Source organism: Melanotaenia boesemani, chromosome 5 (genome assembly GCF_017639745.1).
Source record: "Melanotaenia boesemani isolate fMelBoe1 chromosome 5, fMelBoe1.pri, whole genome shotgun sequence".
Taxonomy (NCBI): domain Eukaryota; kingdom Metazoa; phylum Chordata; class Actinopteri; order Atheriniformes; family Melanotaeniidae; genus Melanotaenia; species Melanotaenia boesemani.
The window spans coordinates 27,526,848-27,544,050 of record NC_055686.1 but is presented as its reverse complement, the minus strand read 5'-3'; the positions used below and the strand labels follow the sequence as shown (position 1 = coordinate 27,544,050).

Genomic DNA, 17,203 nt, shown 5'->3' with positions numbered 1-17,203 from the left:
TGGGATCAAAACTGGGCTCTGAAGCATCCAGTGGAAAGGATGGGATGGCTTCTTACTTCAGAAAGGGAGCTGCTCAAGCTGCACATGCTCATTTGGAGCAGCCACAAGTGGTGAAACCAAAAGTACGGAATGGAACACGATCACCATATGTCAGCACTCAAGGGATGCAATACCACTTACCCTCTGGCAGGCCTCCTGATCCGCAGTATTCACTGAGACAAGACCTGCAACTGGACCAGAAGTCTGTTGTGCAGCAGCGCACACATGCCATGGTTGACAGGCCCAACATCATATCCAGACAAGAAAACAATAAAGCACACAATTTGACAGAGATCATGGAAAAACAAAACAGAATAACAGAAGCTCTTGTAAAACAACAAAACATATCATTGTTACCTTCACTCACCATACCAGTTTTTAGAGGTGATCCACTGGAATATCAGTTTTTCATGAGGGCTTTCGAACATGGTATTGAGGAGCGAACGGACAACCCTAAAGACAGACTTCACTTTTTAGAGCAGTTCACAACTGGCCAAGCACAGGAGCTGGTGCGCAGCTGCCAGTATATGCCATCAGGAACAGGATATGTGGAGGCAAAAAGACTGCTGAAAAAACACTTTGGAGACGACTACACAATTGCCACAGCCTACTTGAATAGGGCATTTAGCTGGCCAGCTATAAAAGCGGAAGACGCTGAAGCTCTAAAGCGTTTCTCATTATTCCTAAATAGCTGTCATAATGCTATGAACACTGTGGACTATATGGAGGAATTGGATCATCCAGCCAACATGAAAGTCATTATCTCCAAGCTTCCTTACAAGCTAAAAGAAAAATGGAGACTTAAAGCTTGGGAGCTACAGGACCAGACCGCAAGGAGAGCTAGATTTGCGGAGTTGGTGCAGTTTGTGGATAAGCAGGCTCAAATTGCATGTCATCCAGTATTTGGCAGTTTAAAGGAGATTGCTCCAACCACAAGAGGGAGCTCCTCTGCGCAACAACTGCCAAGGTCCAGCAGGGAGAGCAAGAGTGGTTTTGTCACCAGTGTGACACCAGTCACAGAACTCACAGCAGGAGGCATTGTTGTTCACGGCCCATCTGCTACAAGAAAATCCGACAAACTTTGTTTATTCTGCAATGAATTTCACAAACTTAACTCCTGCTCCCAAATTAAAAAGAAAGCCCACAAAGAAAGGCTGGAGTTCCTGAAAAAGAAAGGAGTGTGCTTTGGATGTTTGGAGGTGGGGCACATGAGCAAAGGATGCTCTCAAAGACTGACCTGTCAAGTATGTTTCCTCAAGCACCCCACCATTTTGCATATCACAAACAGTAAGGCCATAACAAACCTTCAAGACAAAGAAAAATCTATCACAAGTGGTCTGGTGGAAATAAAAAGCCAGATGCATGGGCCGGGTAAAACGGGGGCCGGTGTATTTGAATCTGTCCTGGCTATCGTTCCTGTGAAAGTAAAAAACAAAAGAGATGATAAAACAGTCTTGACGTATGCCTTCCTAGATCCAGGCAGCACTGATTGTTTTTGTACCAAGGCGCTTCTCAAACAGTTACAACTGACTGGAAAAGCAACTGACATACTGTTACGCACGATGAACAAAGAGCAAGTCGTCACAACAGCTACTGTGTCCAATTTGGAGATATGTAGCTTGGACAGTAGTGAATACATTGATCTTCCTGATATTTACATGCAGAAAGAAATCCCTGTACAAAAGGAAAACATTCCTACAGAAAAAGATTTGGAACAATGGCCATATCTGAAAGAGGTTAAGCTCCCACGAATTGATGCAGATATTGGTTTGCTGATTGGCAGCAATGTTCCCAAGGCATTGGAGCCATGGAAAGTCATAAGCAGCAAGGAGGATGGACCATATGCCGTGAAAACTGCATTGGGTTGGACTGTAAATGGTCCTTTTCGAAAAACCAGTGTCTCAAAGACTGGTAAACAGATTGTCATGGCTTGTAGGATTTCTGTTGTCAAGTTGGAAGAATTGATGCAGCAGCAAATTGAACAAGACTTCCCAGAGCGACGGTATGAAGAGCATCTTGAAATGTCACAGGAGGACAGAAAGTTCATGGAAAGTGTCTCAAAGTCCATAAAATTGGTAAATGGACATTATAGTATTGGACTGCCGTTAAGAAAAGGAGACACCAAATTTCCAAACAATCGCTGTGTCGCTGAACAGAGGGCACTTAATTTGAAAAGGAAGTTTGCAAAGAACAGCAAGTTTTATGAAGGGTACAAAATGTTCATGATGGACATGCTGAACAAAGAATTTGCTGTTAAGTTGACACCTGAAGACAAAGCTAAGACAAGCCACAGTAACAGAATTTGGTACATAGCACACCACGGCGTGTACCACCCAAAAAAACATAAACTCAGGGTGGTATTCGATTGTGGTGCTAGCTGTCAGGGTACCAGTCTAAATGATCACCTATTGCAAGGTCCTGACCTGACCAACAGCCTTGTTGGTGTGCTCACTAGATTTCGCCAGAAACCTGTTGCCTTCATGGCTGATATTGAAGGGATGTTTCATCAGGTCAGAGTCCCTGAGGAAGACTCTGACCTGCTAAGGTTTCTTTGGTGGCCCGACGGAGATTATAGCAAAGAGCTTGAGGAGTACAAAATGGTTGTACACATATTTGGAGCTACGTCTTCTCCAAGTTGTGCGAATTTTGCTCTGCGGCAGTGTGCAACAGACAATTTGGAAGAATTTAATGCAGAAACCACCTCTACAGTGCTTAGAAACTTTTATGTCGACGATTGTCTCAAGTCTGTAGAGAGTGAGGAAGAAGCCCTGTTCCTTGCCAAGAACCTGAGCACTTTGTGCGCCAGAGGAGGCTTTAAGTTAAACAAGTGGATCAGCAATAACAGAGCATTGATTCTTACCATAGACGAGGAGGACCGAGCCAAGGAGGTCAGAGATCTGGATTTTGACCAAGACATCTTGCCTGTCGAAAGAGCGCTAGGTGTACAGTGGTGCATTGAGACAGACTCTTTTAAGTTCATGATTCAGCTCCAAGATAAGTCACTCACCCGGCGTGGGATCTTATCAATGGTTAGTTCCATTTATGACCCTCTTGGAATGCTGGCCCCAGTCATTCTTCCTGCTAAACAGATCTTGCAGGAGCTCTGCCGCTTGAATCTTGGATGGGATGAGATTATTCCTGAAGGTCTCCGTCAAAAATGGTTTACCTGGTTGAGAAACTTGAGCTTTGTGGAAGACTACAAGGTGAGGAGATGCCTCAAACCTGATGATTTTGGTCAACTTGAATCTGCACAGCTTCATCATTTTGCTGACGCGAGCGAAGGTGGCTATGGCACCGTCTCCTACTTGAGGATGTCAAACAAGTATCAGCAAGTTCACTGCGCCTTTGTTATTGGCAAAGCTAGAGTGGCTCCTCTAAAGCCTGTAACTATCCCAAGAATGGAGCTCACAGCAGCCACTGTAGCAGTAAGAATGGACCGGATGTTACAAGAAGAGCTTGAAGTCCCTCTTATGCCATCAGTCTTCTGGACCGACAGCACTTCAGTGTTGAAATACATAAGGAATGAAACATCTAGATTTAACACCTTTGTCGCTAATCGAATCGCAACTATTCGATCTGCTTCCAGTGTTTCTCATTGGAGATATGTGAACAGTGGCCTGAATTCTGCTGATTGCGCTTCAAGAGGGGTTTCTGTCCCCAGCTTCTTAAAATCAGGGACCTGGATTTCAGGCCCAGAGTTTCTGTGGCTACCCGAATCTGATTGGCCTAAGACACCAGATTCAGATTATACTCTCACTCCCGAAGATCCAGAGGTTAAGATACTTGTATCAAACGCTGTCATTGTGGAAGAGAGCGCAAACGTTATCGGTAAGCTGTTCTTATGGTACTCTGACTGGCACCGTCTTAAAAGGGCTGTGGCCTGGATTCTTCGTGTCAAAGCTATACTAAAACTGACAATCTCAAAGAAAAAGGATTTCCCTAGGAATAAAAGGAATAAAAGGGACATACAAGCTCTATCTGTGCAAGATCTGCAAGAAGCAGAAGTTGCAATCATTAGTTTCTGCCAGGAGACAAACTTTGCTGATGAAATGACTGCCTTAAAGAAAGGACACGCAGTGAAAACAAGCAGTCATCTCCGCAAACTGTCACCAGTTCTTCAGGATGGCCTGATAAGAGTCGGTGGCCGATTAAGCAGGTCTGCTATGCCGTCGGAATCCAAACACCCTGTCATCTTGCCAAAGAACCACCAAGTGACACAGCTCATTATCAGACACATCCATGAGAATGTTGGACACAGTGGAAGAAGTCACACTCTGTCACGTTTGAGACAAAAGTTCTGGATACCAGGAGCCATCTCAGCTATTCGAAAGATAATCTCCAAATGTGTCATCTGTAAAAAAATAAGCGCAGTGAAAGGTGAACAATTCATGGCTGACTTACCAAAAGAAAGGGTCAGTCCGGATGAACCGCCTTTTACCAACACGGGTGTAGACTTCTTTGGCCCATTTGACATAAAGCATGGAAGATCTACTGTAAAGCGATATGGAGTCATCTTTACCTGTCTCAATATTAGGGCAGTTCACATTGAGATTGCACATAGTCTCAACACAGATTCCTGCATCAATGCAATTAGAAGATTTGTCTCCAGAAGAGGCCCAGTTAAAGTCATGAGGTCAGACAATGGGACCAATCTTGTCAGAGCAGAGCGTGAACTGAGAGAGGCTGTTCGAGCTCTGGACAACTCTAGAATTCAAACTGTCGCTTTAAAAAAAGGCATTTCTTGGCTGTTTAACCCACCTGCAGGATCTCACCATGGAGGAATCTGGGAGAGACAAATCCGAACTATCAGACGGATTCTCAGTGCTCTCCTACACCAGCAAACATTGGAAGATGAAGGACTTGCTACCTTACTTTGTGAGGTAGAAGCTATCGTTAATGATAGACCAATCACTACAGCAACCAATGACCCCATGGATTTGGAACCTTTAACACCAAACCATCTACTACTTCTCAAAACAGAACCTTCCATTCCACCTGGAGTGTTCAAACCAGAGGATTCTTACAGCAGGAGGAGATGGCGTCAAGTTCAGTACATGGCAGATGTATTTTGGAAGAGATGGATAAAAGAATATTTGCCTGAACTACAACAAAGACAAAAATGGACAAGGAAAACACAAAACTTTGACAAAGGGGACATCGTCCTAATCATTGATGATACAGCTCCAAGAAGTTCATGGCTTATGGGCCGAATCACAGAAACCTTACCGGATGCCAAGGGGCTTGTTAGACAAGTGCAAGTTCAGACCAAAACCAGCACTCTCCGTAGGCCTGTAACCAAACTTGTTCTTCTTATGGAGGCTCCATGTCGGGACTGAAATCCAAACAAGTACACACATGCCCCCCACAACCCCCCACGAGTCCCTTACACACACATGCACACATTCTTGGACGATTATGCTTACTGCCCACAAGGACCTGTGGACATCGTAATGGACTTTAAAAAAAAAAAAAAAGGGACTTTGGCTCCTAGGTCTTATTTTTGGTAATTGACATTCGTTCCTACATGCCAATTAGGGGCCGGAATGTAGGAGCCAAATTATTGTGTTATGTTTTGATGGATTTATATTGTTTCTGAATGGCTGTTATTTGTTCTATTTGCTAGTTTATGAGATAAAAATGTGAAGTATTAGGACTTGAATTATGAGTTGAACTAAAGTAATGAATTGTTTATTTTGATTGTTTACTGTTGCGCATGGTTGATGCCGTTTCTCATCTCCGCCCCCTCTTTATGGACAGGTGACTGCAGCACCTGGGCTATATTAGTGTTGGCTATTGGGGCCAGGTGAGCTCTCGGTTTCAGGCACGCAGCTATACAGTTTTAGACCGCGGCCAGCGTTGGTTATTTTTGTTTGTTTTGATAAAAAGAAAGAAAGATGCCTGCCAGTCATGTCATGGTGCGGTAAGAAACGCTAACACTTTTGGAAATAAAATCATTGATCCAGAGGAAAGAAATGTTTGGACTTCATGATCATTTGTTTTGAACCAAAGAGCGCTGGAGCGCGTCGAACTTGGATGCATGTAAGCGGAGAGCAAAGAGCGTCTTTTATAAGAAAAGAACGCGCTAACATGCAGAATCTACTGCATCTCTGCAGAAAGGTGTTCATTTAAACTGTTGTTGAAGTTCTGCTTTTTGGACCGGAGATGAACTACAGAGTGAACTGTTTTAATCAGTGTTGCTTCTGTTTTCTGCTTCTGAAACAAAATTCAGTCCAGATCAACACCAAAACTTCTGTTGTAAACAAACAGTTAAATTTACACTTCTTAGAAAATATAAAGCAAAACTGATTATTTGTGTTTTTTTTATGTTGTTTCTCTGGTGTAATTCTGGAAATCTTGATCAATAATACTCTTATATTGTGATAGATTTTTTATCCTTTATAATTATTTCTGTCACAGAATATGAGATTGATGTTTCAAATATTTCAGACAAACCAGGTTTGTTTTTCAAATCAAATTTGTTAGACTGGCTGTCTAAACTAGATTTTTCAGTCAATATTTCACTTTAAACATCTGTCTTCTGGCTTCATATGTTGCTATGGTAACTATGCAGACATCAGTAACAACTTAGCAACACTGATGTCTTGACTTTAAAGTGGTTGGTAACCTTCAGCTATTCTTGTACAGGCTCAGTGGCAACACAGCATCAAAGTTCAGCTCAGCTTTGCTGCTCTGGGTTTGATATCAGTGTGTTTTCTTACACCCCCTCTACATTCCCACTGACTCGAGACTCTTTATCTGCTGCATGTGTGAACGTGTGGGTAAAATCCACCAAAACTGCACAAGCTTTCATTACTTATCCTGCTGCAGCTCGACTTTCATGCTCTTGTATTCTTTGATATTAACGTCTTCAATGTTTTTGTAAAAATAAAAAAAAATTTTCTCTAAACTGATGAATTTTCATTTGATGTTGTGGGACACAAGCTGGGTGGTAACGGTGATCAAAGATGCAGAAGACTCATTAAAATCCATACTGAGCGTGTGCAAGCCTCTGTACTGATCTCATTTCTCATCTCATGGATTTAGATGTGGTTTGGTTTTGGTGGTAGTTTTCTAGTTACCATATCCTGACTCTGCTTCTCTGCACCTGTTATTAATTTATCTCAGGGAAGGACAAACTACTAAGTACAGAAGATATTTCCAGTGTGGGCCAAAGTGTTATTGATCTTGTTTATTTATATATTCTTTGGTCTGACTGACTCATAAAACCAATAGATCTGTGACCAAACTGACACTGGGTTGGCCCAATCAAATTTTTAACACCAACACCTTGGTCTCTGGACCTGCAACATTGGTCAATGAAAGTCAGCACAGGACTTTATTTCCTGACCACCAGCCCATAAAATATATGATCTGTGGTCCATCAGCTCTTTTTTAACTGACACAGCTCTGGCCCAATCAGATCTTTGAACTGCTTCTTTGGCTCTGTGCTGGTAGATGCAGCGATCTGTCAGAAAGGAGATGGAGAGAAAATGGAGAGGAGGCGCAGAGAAATTTCACAATAAAAAGACAAAAAAAGAAGTTTGCTGTGACATGTTTGCTAAAGCGAGACCCTCATCAGATCTGAACTATATAAGACATTGGTTAACAAAGTTTCAGTCAAAACGCGTCAATAAAACAACTGTTTTACAGCCACGTTAGTTCGTCTCGTTACATTTCTGAACACTAGTCATAACGAGTCCATTTCCACCAGGAGAACAGCTGTTTAACATGTTGTGTTCACTGTTAGAACAACAGACTTTTCAATGTGTTCTTTTCTGTCTTTCTGAACTGAATCATCTTATTGAGAGTGAGAACTTCATCTTTTAATCATCATTCATCAACATTAACAACAGGTCAGCAAGCAGCAATCTGATTTAGTTTATTAGGTAATATCAGGGGAACACCTAGAGGACTGATGTAGAGAAAACCTCTATTTTAACATCAAGCAGACAAAGATCATGGACTTCAGAGGAGCAAACAATGGCCCCCTCCCCTGTACATCGGAAAAGCAGCGGTGTAAGTGGTCACTAGCTGCCTGGACATTCACCTCAGAGGTGACCTCACCTGGAGCAACAACTGTGTGGTCAGGAAATATCACTAAGACTGTCAGGATTGTATTTTACTGTTATTTTGTCATGTTCTGTTTTCGTTACTTGTGGTTCAGAGATCCTACTGGGCATGGTGGTGGTGCTAATTGGAGATTCTCCTCACCTGCTGGTAATGGGAGATGCCGCTCACCTGCTGCTGTTTGACTTTCCCAGCCTACATAAGAGCCAGTTTGCAGTCCACTCATCGCCAGATCGTTGCCTTACCGTAGTGGTACAACACCAGCCATTAGGAGATTTGTTTGAGACTTTTGTGTACAGACTTATGCACAACTATCGTCTTGTCTACCTACCTTTGCAGAAGAGTGCCACCTTCCCAGTCTGAAGATCCCACCACAAGCTGTCATTCTGGCCTGCTGCCCTGCCATCACCCCAGCCTCAGTTGCTTCCCAAGGACCCTGGACTCACTTTAAATAAACCTGTTACCACTTTACAGAGTCCGCTGTCTGCTCCTTCCTGGTTCCTGCCTGTCTTCCTGCAAACTTTAACAAACACTGCTACTTTCTGAGGTGACTGAGGCATGACTGAGTGGTTCAGTACTGTTTTTCTTCTACAGGTGTGTTGTGGAGAATGTTTATTATTTTTATTTTTTAAAACAGACAGTATAAGCCAAAAGCTTGGACACACTTTCCCCTTAAATAAAATAAAGTATTTTTAAAGTTTAGACTTGTACTTTCATATATATATACATATATATATATATATATATATATATATATATATATAGGGTTCAAATCAGGGCTGCAAAGCATTGTTTTAATTTATTGGAAAGATTGCAGCAGTACCTTCTCCAGCAGGGGGTGCACTAACCAACTGCTTATACGGCTGATAGACTCAGCTCTGTGTGTATGGATTTATGTGTGTAAACATGACAAGTTTTCATCATTACACAGAGATTAGGGGTGTAGTAGACGTAAACATGACGTAAACAAGTAAAAAACAAGTTTTGATGAAGAATGACTAAACTTAGTAATTTCATGTTAGTAAATAATTTTCTAATCCTGCTCTCTTTCTTTGTTTTTTGGTCTTCTCTTCAGCTACAGGAGTTAGTTTTTATATCTGAGCTCTGTATGTGCAGAACAACATCAACTGTAGGGATGCTGGTAGTGTGAAAATGAAAAGGAAGTGTTAGAAATGTTAGACTAAAAATAACTTGTAGACAACATGTAATCTCATGATTTGGTAGGAAATTACTACATTACTTATTATAAACTATTAAATATATGTGTAGTTATGCTGCATCTTTCTTTCTTACTGTCTTCTTTATTTTCTTTTGATTCTTCTTTATATTTTTATTTCAGCAACAAGGGTTCATTATATTTGTAGATGTTTGACAAGGAAGTTACACAACAGGAAGTTATAATATTTCTTAGTGTTGTAAGGAGACTGAAAGACTAACTTTTAGACGTGTGATCTCGTACTGAGGTGAACACATATCTTTCTTACGGTTCTCTTCAGATGCTGCAGTTTCAGCCTGTCTCCTTATACAAAGTGGAAATATTCCTCAGAAGCACAGCGACACATTATCAGGACTGGATGTGAGGATGGAGCAGACTTTGCTCTGTGTGATGGAGCTACTGTGTAAGTACATCACTTTCTCTGCTGAAATGATGCAGATGAAGGAAACTGACAGTAAAGAAGAAAGTTTCAATTCAGATCTTAAACTAAACACAGTTGTGGACGTTTTTAGTTTAGTTTGCTGCAGAGTTTCTGGTAAAAATACAGTTAAAAAAAAGGCTTTTTCAGTTATTACAATAATTTACTATTCATTTCTTACACTTCTCTATTCTTACTATTAAAGCTACATTGTTATGCTTCCTTCCTTATTTCTGTCTTCATCATAAGTTTTTAGTCTCTTTTCTGTTATTTAATTTCTTCTAGTTTAATATCTAATGAAATGTCAATCTTCCTTTTAGGGATCAGTTCACTCTTCCATTGTGGACATGCTGAAGGTAACTGAACTTCTTTCTTTCTTTACTCTTTCCTTATTTGTTCATTTATCATCAGCTTCATCACTGAGTTTCTTCCTCTTTTGTATCTACAGTCTGTTGTTTTTTCATTGTAACCATGATAATATATCTTGACTCAATGGCAGGTCCAGAGGTCTGGTTTTGGGGGCACAGAGCTCCCTTAACACCTGACTGTTGCATACAGAGTGAGAACAGAAACATTTCCTGTTAGTCTTCCAGGGTTTTGTTCTGTAACTCTCCTTCCAGCTACAGGTTTAACTGGACCATAACTTCCCTAAAAGCAGTGATCTGTTTTCTTTCTTATGAAAATGGAGAAGTTAAAAACTTTAAGTCAAACTACTTTCTGGCCTTCATGTTGTATTTACTCCTGACTGATGGTAAAGAAAACGAGGTCACAAAATAACTTCTAGATGAAGTGGAAAAGATATTTAACAAGTTCAACTCCTCTTCTTCAACTTCTTTCCTCCACAATGTTTCAGATAAAAAAATATTCACCATCCTCCTGTAAATCTTAAACAGAAATCTAAGTAAGATTACATATCTTAGATCAAGATAATGTTTTTTTTTAAATAAGATTTTTCTTCTCACCAAGCAGTTTTTATGTTAGAACATTTTACATATTTTAAGTGTTTTGGTTCTTGATTATGGTAAATGGTAAATGTTCTGTACTTATATACTTTTACCCAAAGTGCTTTATGTATACGTCACATTCACCCATTCACACACACATTCACACACTGACGGCAGAAGCTGCCATGCAAGGTGTGACATAGCTGCAAGGAAGTTATTAGTCATATTTATAAAATAAAAAAAAAATAAAAAAAACACCAGCTACGGCAGCTTGCAGCTTTATTTTTATATTCAACACGTCTTTCTAGACATGTTAAGAAAAAAGACGAGTATTATGAATTCTCCTCAGATGAGACTGCAAGTCCAACTATAGGACCCCTGTTGGTTTGTTGGGTCCTTTGTCTAAACCATGTATATATGGGATAGAATGATCTGATGATTAGTCTGAAAACAGTTTCTCTCTAATCTCTCTAACAGGACCTCAGCTTTCTGTGTCTCCATCATGGCTGAGTCCTGGATCCTCAGTAACTCTGAGATGTGAGATTAAACCTCCGTCTGCAGGATGGAGGTTCTACTGGTATAAAGCTGTTCCTGATCTGTTACACAAGAACTACAGTTATGATCTGCTGTCTGGTAGCACTGCTGGGACTGAAAATGATTCCTACATCATTCATGGACAAACACACACGGCAGGATATGTGTGTAGAGCTGGAAGAGGAGACCCAGTAGATTATACTGATTACAGTGAAGTAAACTTTGTCTGGTCTGCAGGTCAGTGTGTTTTATTGAACAGTTGTTACATCCTCCCATTGTTTCTGTTTCTGTTGCTGTCGAAGACAAACATCATCATGTAATTATGCATGATGAATGAAATTAGATACAGAGGCTGAGACTCCACTCTTCCATGCAGTCAGTACTTTTAACTTAGATATTTATATGTTAATATATAAATATGCAGATACACTACCAGCCAAAAGTCTGGACACACTTTCCCATTAAATTTATTGGAAAATTGTGTCCAAACTTTTGACTGGTAGCAGATGTATAATTACTGTGGTTAGATGCGTATGTAGTCTTACTGAGGGATCCCCACCTCCAGACCTCTTGTACCAGTGTCCTGCTGGTTATAACGTGTGTCTCCATTAACCTAAGAATTGCGTAAAAGCTAAATATCGCAATAAAAGAACGGAAATGGAAACACGTACATTTCAAATTGTTTTTTAAATATTGCTAAAAAGTTTTTACACTCTCATGAGGTGGTTTCTCAGACGTGTCTATATAGAAGTTTGTCACCAAAGTGTAATTGAAACACTTTCCTCGCATTTACACTTCACCAGACGTGACGTAGCGGGTCATGTGACCAGTTCAATTCAAATAAAGATGGTGCAGTATGAGCAGACGCAGGAGGAGACGGAAATCGTTTTACAAATAATTAAAGGAAAAAAATGTAATCATTAACCTTGATAGCAAACATGACAACATGCAGAGTTTTACAAAGATTTAGAAATCTACTTCCTCCTCAAAGTGGAGTCTCGTGGGATGAGATTTTACGAGAATAATGGCTAATGTGCTAAACACCATTAAATGGAAAAACCTGTAAATTACAATTGCACTTTGTCCAAATGTTAAAAAAATCACTTTTATTTTGTGAAAAACTGTAATGGAAACACAGCTACAGATGTTTCTCTGCTGCAACACACAGAGAAACACTAAAAACCTGCAGGAAAAAGGCCCAAGAGCTCGAGTTTGTTTTTCCTGGTCTAAAGTCTCATAAGATGAATACAAAGTATAGTCGACCCTTGTAGCGTATGAAAGTAAAACTAAGTAAATAATGGTAGAGCTGAAGGTGAGTCCACATGCAGACTTAGACAAGATTAACAGTTTTTATTAGAAACAGACTGAGTCTAATGCAGCGGTGGAAGTCGGGCAGGTGTGGGGTAACTGCTCAGGCGTAGCATCAAGGATCAGGCTGTAAAAGCTTGAGACTGGTGTCTCTGGAGGCTGTGGAAAGATTCCAGTGAGGACTGGAAAAGAGAAAGATTGGTCAGTTAAGAGGGAACTCACAAAGAGCAATTAATTCAGGACTAGAACGTAACTGACAGTAGAACAGAGGTAACAATCTAGCAGAGAAGTGGTGACTGAGGGTCTTTATAGCAGAGGAAGTGATGAACAGCTGGGCGAGCCGCTGCAAACCTGAGGCCACTCCAGTAATCAACCCAAGCTGAGGAAAGACTAGACTAGGACTGCCCAGGAACTGGGTTCTATAATAATTTAAATCATTCATTAAAACTGATAGGGTTTGTTTTCTTTTTTAAGGCAGAGATCTCAGTTTGTCTGAATTACTGTAATTATTGAACTGTTTTTATTCATCTTCAGCTGTTGAAAATGAAGTCATGTGAATGAATAAAACCTCTGAGATGTTTGTCTCCCTGTTACTTGTGTTTCAGGTCCTCATCCAGCAGCATCTCTCACAGTGAGTCCTGACAGAGAGCAACACTTCACTGTTGATGATATCTCTCTGAACTGTGGAGGAAGCTCTGCTGAGTGGAGAGTGATGAGGTTTACTGGAGGACAAAGGCTTTCAGACTGCTCCTCCTGGGGGACGATGACTGGATCTACATGTAGCTTAAACAGTCGTCGGTACTGGAGAGCAGCAGTGTACTGGTGTGAGTCTGGATCAGGAGAGTTCAGTAATGCAGTCAACATCACTAGAGAAAGTATGTTCATGTTATCTTTTCTTGGATTTAAATTATTTAAACCGAGTTATTTTACTTTTTTTTTTACTGTAACATGTTATTAACATAAGAACTCATCATGTCTGATCTAAACTGAAACACAGATCAGCTGAAGTTGTAAATAAAGTACTTCTTGAAGTATTTAGAAAGAACATGAAGGAATTGTTTGTGTTTTGTTATAAATCTGTAGTTGGAATGAAAACAGTTTCTCTCTAACAGGACCTGTCCTCTCTGTGTCTCCATCATGGCTGAGTCCTGGATCCTCAGTAACTCTGAGATGTGAGATTAAACCTCCGTCTGCAGGATGGAGGTTCTACTGGTATAAAGTTGTTCCTCATCTTTTATACAACTTGTACAATTATGATCTGCTGCCTGGTAGCACTGCTGGGACTGAACATGATTCCTACATCATTCATGGACAAACACACACAGCAGGATATGTGTGTAGGGCTGGAAGAGGAGACCCAGAGTATCACACTGATTACAGTCAACCAAAGTTTGTCTGGTCTGCAGGTCAGTGTGTTTCTGTTCTATAAATGAGGAAAAGTTATTTTTTCACTTTAATTCTAACATCTTTTCATTCTGAGACTGAGTCTATATTCCATCTATTTTTATATAATTTATCGCTCTTTTGTGGAGGGGTGATGTTTCAAGGTGAGAGGCAGTTAGTTTTTAGACAAGTTACCAGTCAGGAAATATATATTTTACTTTGATGATAAATTAAATTAAATTAAATTAAATTAAATTAGAAAAATATCGTTGTTCTTATTTCAATATGACGTGAAATGTGATGTAAAAGGAGAGAAGCTGCAGACGCAGCATGTGCATTACATGCTTCATGTACTAAGTAGCTCTTGTCTGCAGAAGATTCGAACAATAATAAATCTAACTTTTGTATACAAGTTATATCTGCTTACACATAAAAAGAAAGTTAGAACATCAGCCTCACTGAATCACTGAATCATCACACTGGCTGTCGGTTATCTGTTAATCAGCTTTTTAGTTCTGTCTCTCTGGTTGCATTTGTTTATGGTTCACCTAAGAAGGAGGAAAAAAAGTGGTTCATGGTTCACACTGGAACAGATTTACCCATCAGTATTGTTTTTGTAAACCCCTTATCAACATTTATCAGTCTAATGTTAAACAGAACCATGGCACTGTTACATGAAGCTGAAGAATGAAACATGCTGATAACAGCTTATTTCAGTTAGATATTGTTTGCCTTTATTTCATATTCAGGATTAACGGGGTTTGCTGGTGACACAGCTGTAAAATCAACTACTCAGCCATTCAAACATCTAAGATAGATCAGGTTCAGGTTTTATAATATAAATCAGAGCAGGACCCTTCTCTAACAAAGTAGCTGACAGGTGGTAGAAATCTTTTACACTTCAGATATGCAGGGGTGTGTCTAGAAAAATTTTGATGGGGGCCAAGCAGGGGTACTGACCAGGAGGAATAACTGAGATTTTTTTAAGGTCCAGATTTTATGTAATATTGAACTGATTATTACGACTAAAGTCATCACGTCGATTTACATTAAATATTTGTAAGCATTTACTTGCACGTTCTGTTGATACAATATAGTACAAGCAGGCATATTTAATCCCCTCGATTTTTGGCTTTGGGGTAGTGAGTGGTGCAGCTGATCATTCACGGCCAATTGTTGACGGCTGGTTCATGTCTGCCTTCCAAAGATGGAAAATAGTAACAGGTTTAAGATCTCTTTCTGGAGATATGACCTGGTGCTTGTTGCAATTTATTTTACTTTGGTGCTGAGAGGGTTATAACAACTGAAATGAACAATGAAAAATCAAGAAGAAAATATCTCAAACTTGAAAAAAAAAAAAAAAAACATGATACTGAAAATGTAAAATTAAAGTTTATTTAGAAAATATAAAAAATAATCCCATTCAAATTAAAATTAAAATAACATTCACAGTAAAAATGAGACTTTCATTTTCAGCTTAAAATTTTTTCACTTTTAAAAGTTTCATAAGAAAATAATTTATGACGGTGATTTAGCTCCATATCTGGCAGGTCTGTGGACAACGTCAACAAATACAGAAGCTACAGATGAATAAAAATAAATCCTGAACATTTAATCTTAGAATATTTACTCGTACCTTTAAAAGATGGATGTTTAAATGTAAACAGTTTATTATTTAAAACATACTTAAAATTTTAAAATCAGAAAATATCATTTTGATCAGCTTGTGTAAATATGAGCTCTGATCTTCAACTAAATGAAATATAAACCAAATTAATATTTGAAGTGAAGTATTTTGTCATGCCTGCTCCCTCCTCTCGGGTGCGCTCCACTTCTCCGGAGTACTGATCACTGGTCACTAACTACATCACCCACAATCCCTCAGCGTCAGACATCTTGGACACACCTGCATCAAATCCCAATCATCTGTTTCACCTGGTCATCATCCTAAATAAGCCTCATTCCCTGACTGTTGCATTGTGTGTTATTCTATTGCATCTGTGTATTCTATTACTATAGTACTCGCTCTCTAGACTATATTAAAGTCTACATTCCTCATACCTGAGCTTGTGTCCAGCTTCTCCTTGGAGCCGTGACATATTTTTTTAAAAATAATTCTTTGTTTTATAGAAATCTCATTATATGTTTGTTTTTCAGATGTTCATCCAGCAGCGTCTCTCACACTGAATCCTGACAGAGTTCAACACTTCAGATATGACTCTGTTTCACTGAACTGTGGAGGAAACTCTACTAAGTGGAGAATGAGGAGCTTTAGAGAAACACATCATCTGTCACGCTGCTCCTACTGGGGGACAATGATTGGATCCTCATGTAACATGAACATGTACTGGTACGGCAGTGGAGTTTACTGGTGTGAGTCTGGATCAGGAGAGTTCAGCAACACAGTCAACATCACTGTACAGAGTATGTTATGATCTTTTGTCCTGGATTTTTGTCCTTGTTTTGCTTTTTTATATATATGTTTAACTCACACTGTTTACTACATTTTATTACATACCATAACCTGGACGATACTTTTAACTGTCACTGATACAGTGCAGCAGGATATATTTTATGCTTTAGTGTTTATTTATAAAAAAATCTATTCTATGCTTTAATAGATTAAATAAAAACATTTTTTTTAAAACAATTTTCTTATTTCCATCACAACAAAGCAGCATCAAATTATTGCTTATATGTTTGAATTAATTCAGTTTATCTGTTTAAACCTTTAGAACAATAAATATTTATTCTTCCTGACAAATTTCCCAATATTTGTGTTATTAAAGTGTTGTTCCTTAATAACGTCATTATCAAGAGTTTCAATGTAATAATGTCTAAATAATGCTACAAAAATAAGTCAGGATTTGTAAAATTTGTTGTTCATTTAGATCATTTCTAGTGAAACAAAGTTGATGTTAAGATAAAAAGTAAACTTACAATTTATATCAAGAAGAAACATCAATGTATTAACAAACATCTTAAGAGAAATGAAGTCACTGATTACAGCCTAAAAACAACTTCTTTATGATTTATGAGACTAAGATTGTATTTGGTTAGAGGTGGTGAGACATTTAGCTGTTTATAAATACATAAGAATGTAGTTTTAATCTCTCTGATCTCTGACTGAACTTAATCTTCTGTCTGTTTTACAGATGATGATGATGACGTCATCCTGGTGAGCCCCGTCCATCCTGTGACTGAGGGAGCTTCTGTCAGTCTGAGCTGCAGACTGAGAAAACAAAACACACTTTCCAGTGTTTCTTTCTATCACAATGACAAACTTCTCCAACA

At 39.3% G+C, this 17,203-nt stretch overlaps 1 protein-coding gene across 1 annotated transcript in view; it reads left to right on the top strand.

The window, feature by feature from the left end:
• Positions 1-17,203, top strand: part of LOC121639981 (obscurin-like) — a 146,648-nt gene that overhangs the window by 87,768 nt on the left and 41,677 nt on the right. The window contains exons 7-8 of the mRNA XM_041985601.1: positions 13,132-13,401; positions 13,639-13,932. Of these exons, the coding sequence (XP_041841535.1) occupies positions 13,132-13,401; positions 13,639-13,932 (564 nt within the window). The remainder of the gene's footprint in view (positions 1-13,131; positions 13,402-13,638; positions 13,933-17,203) is intronic.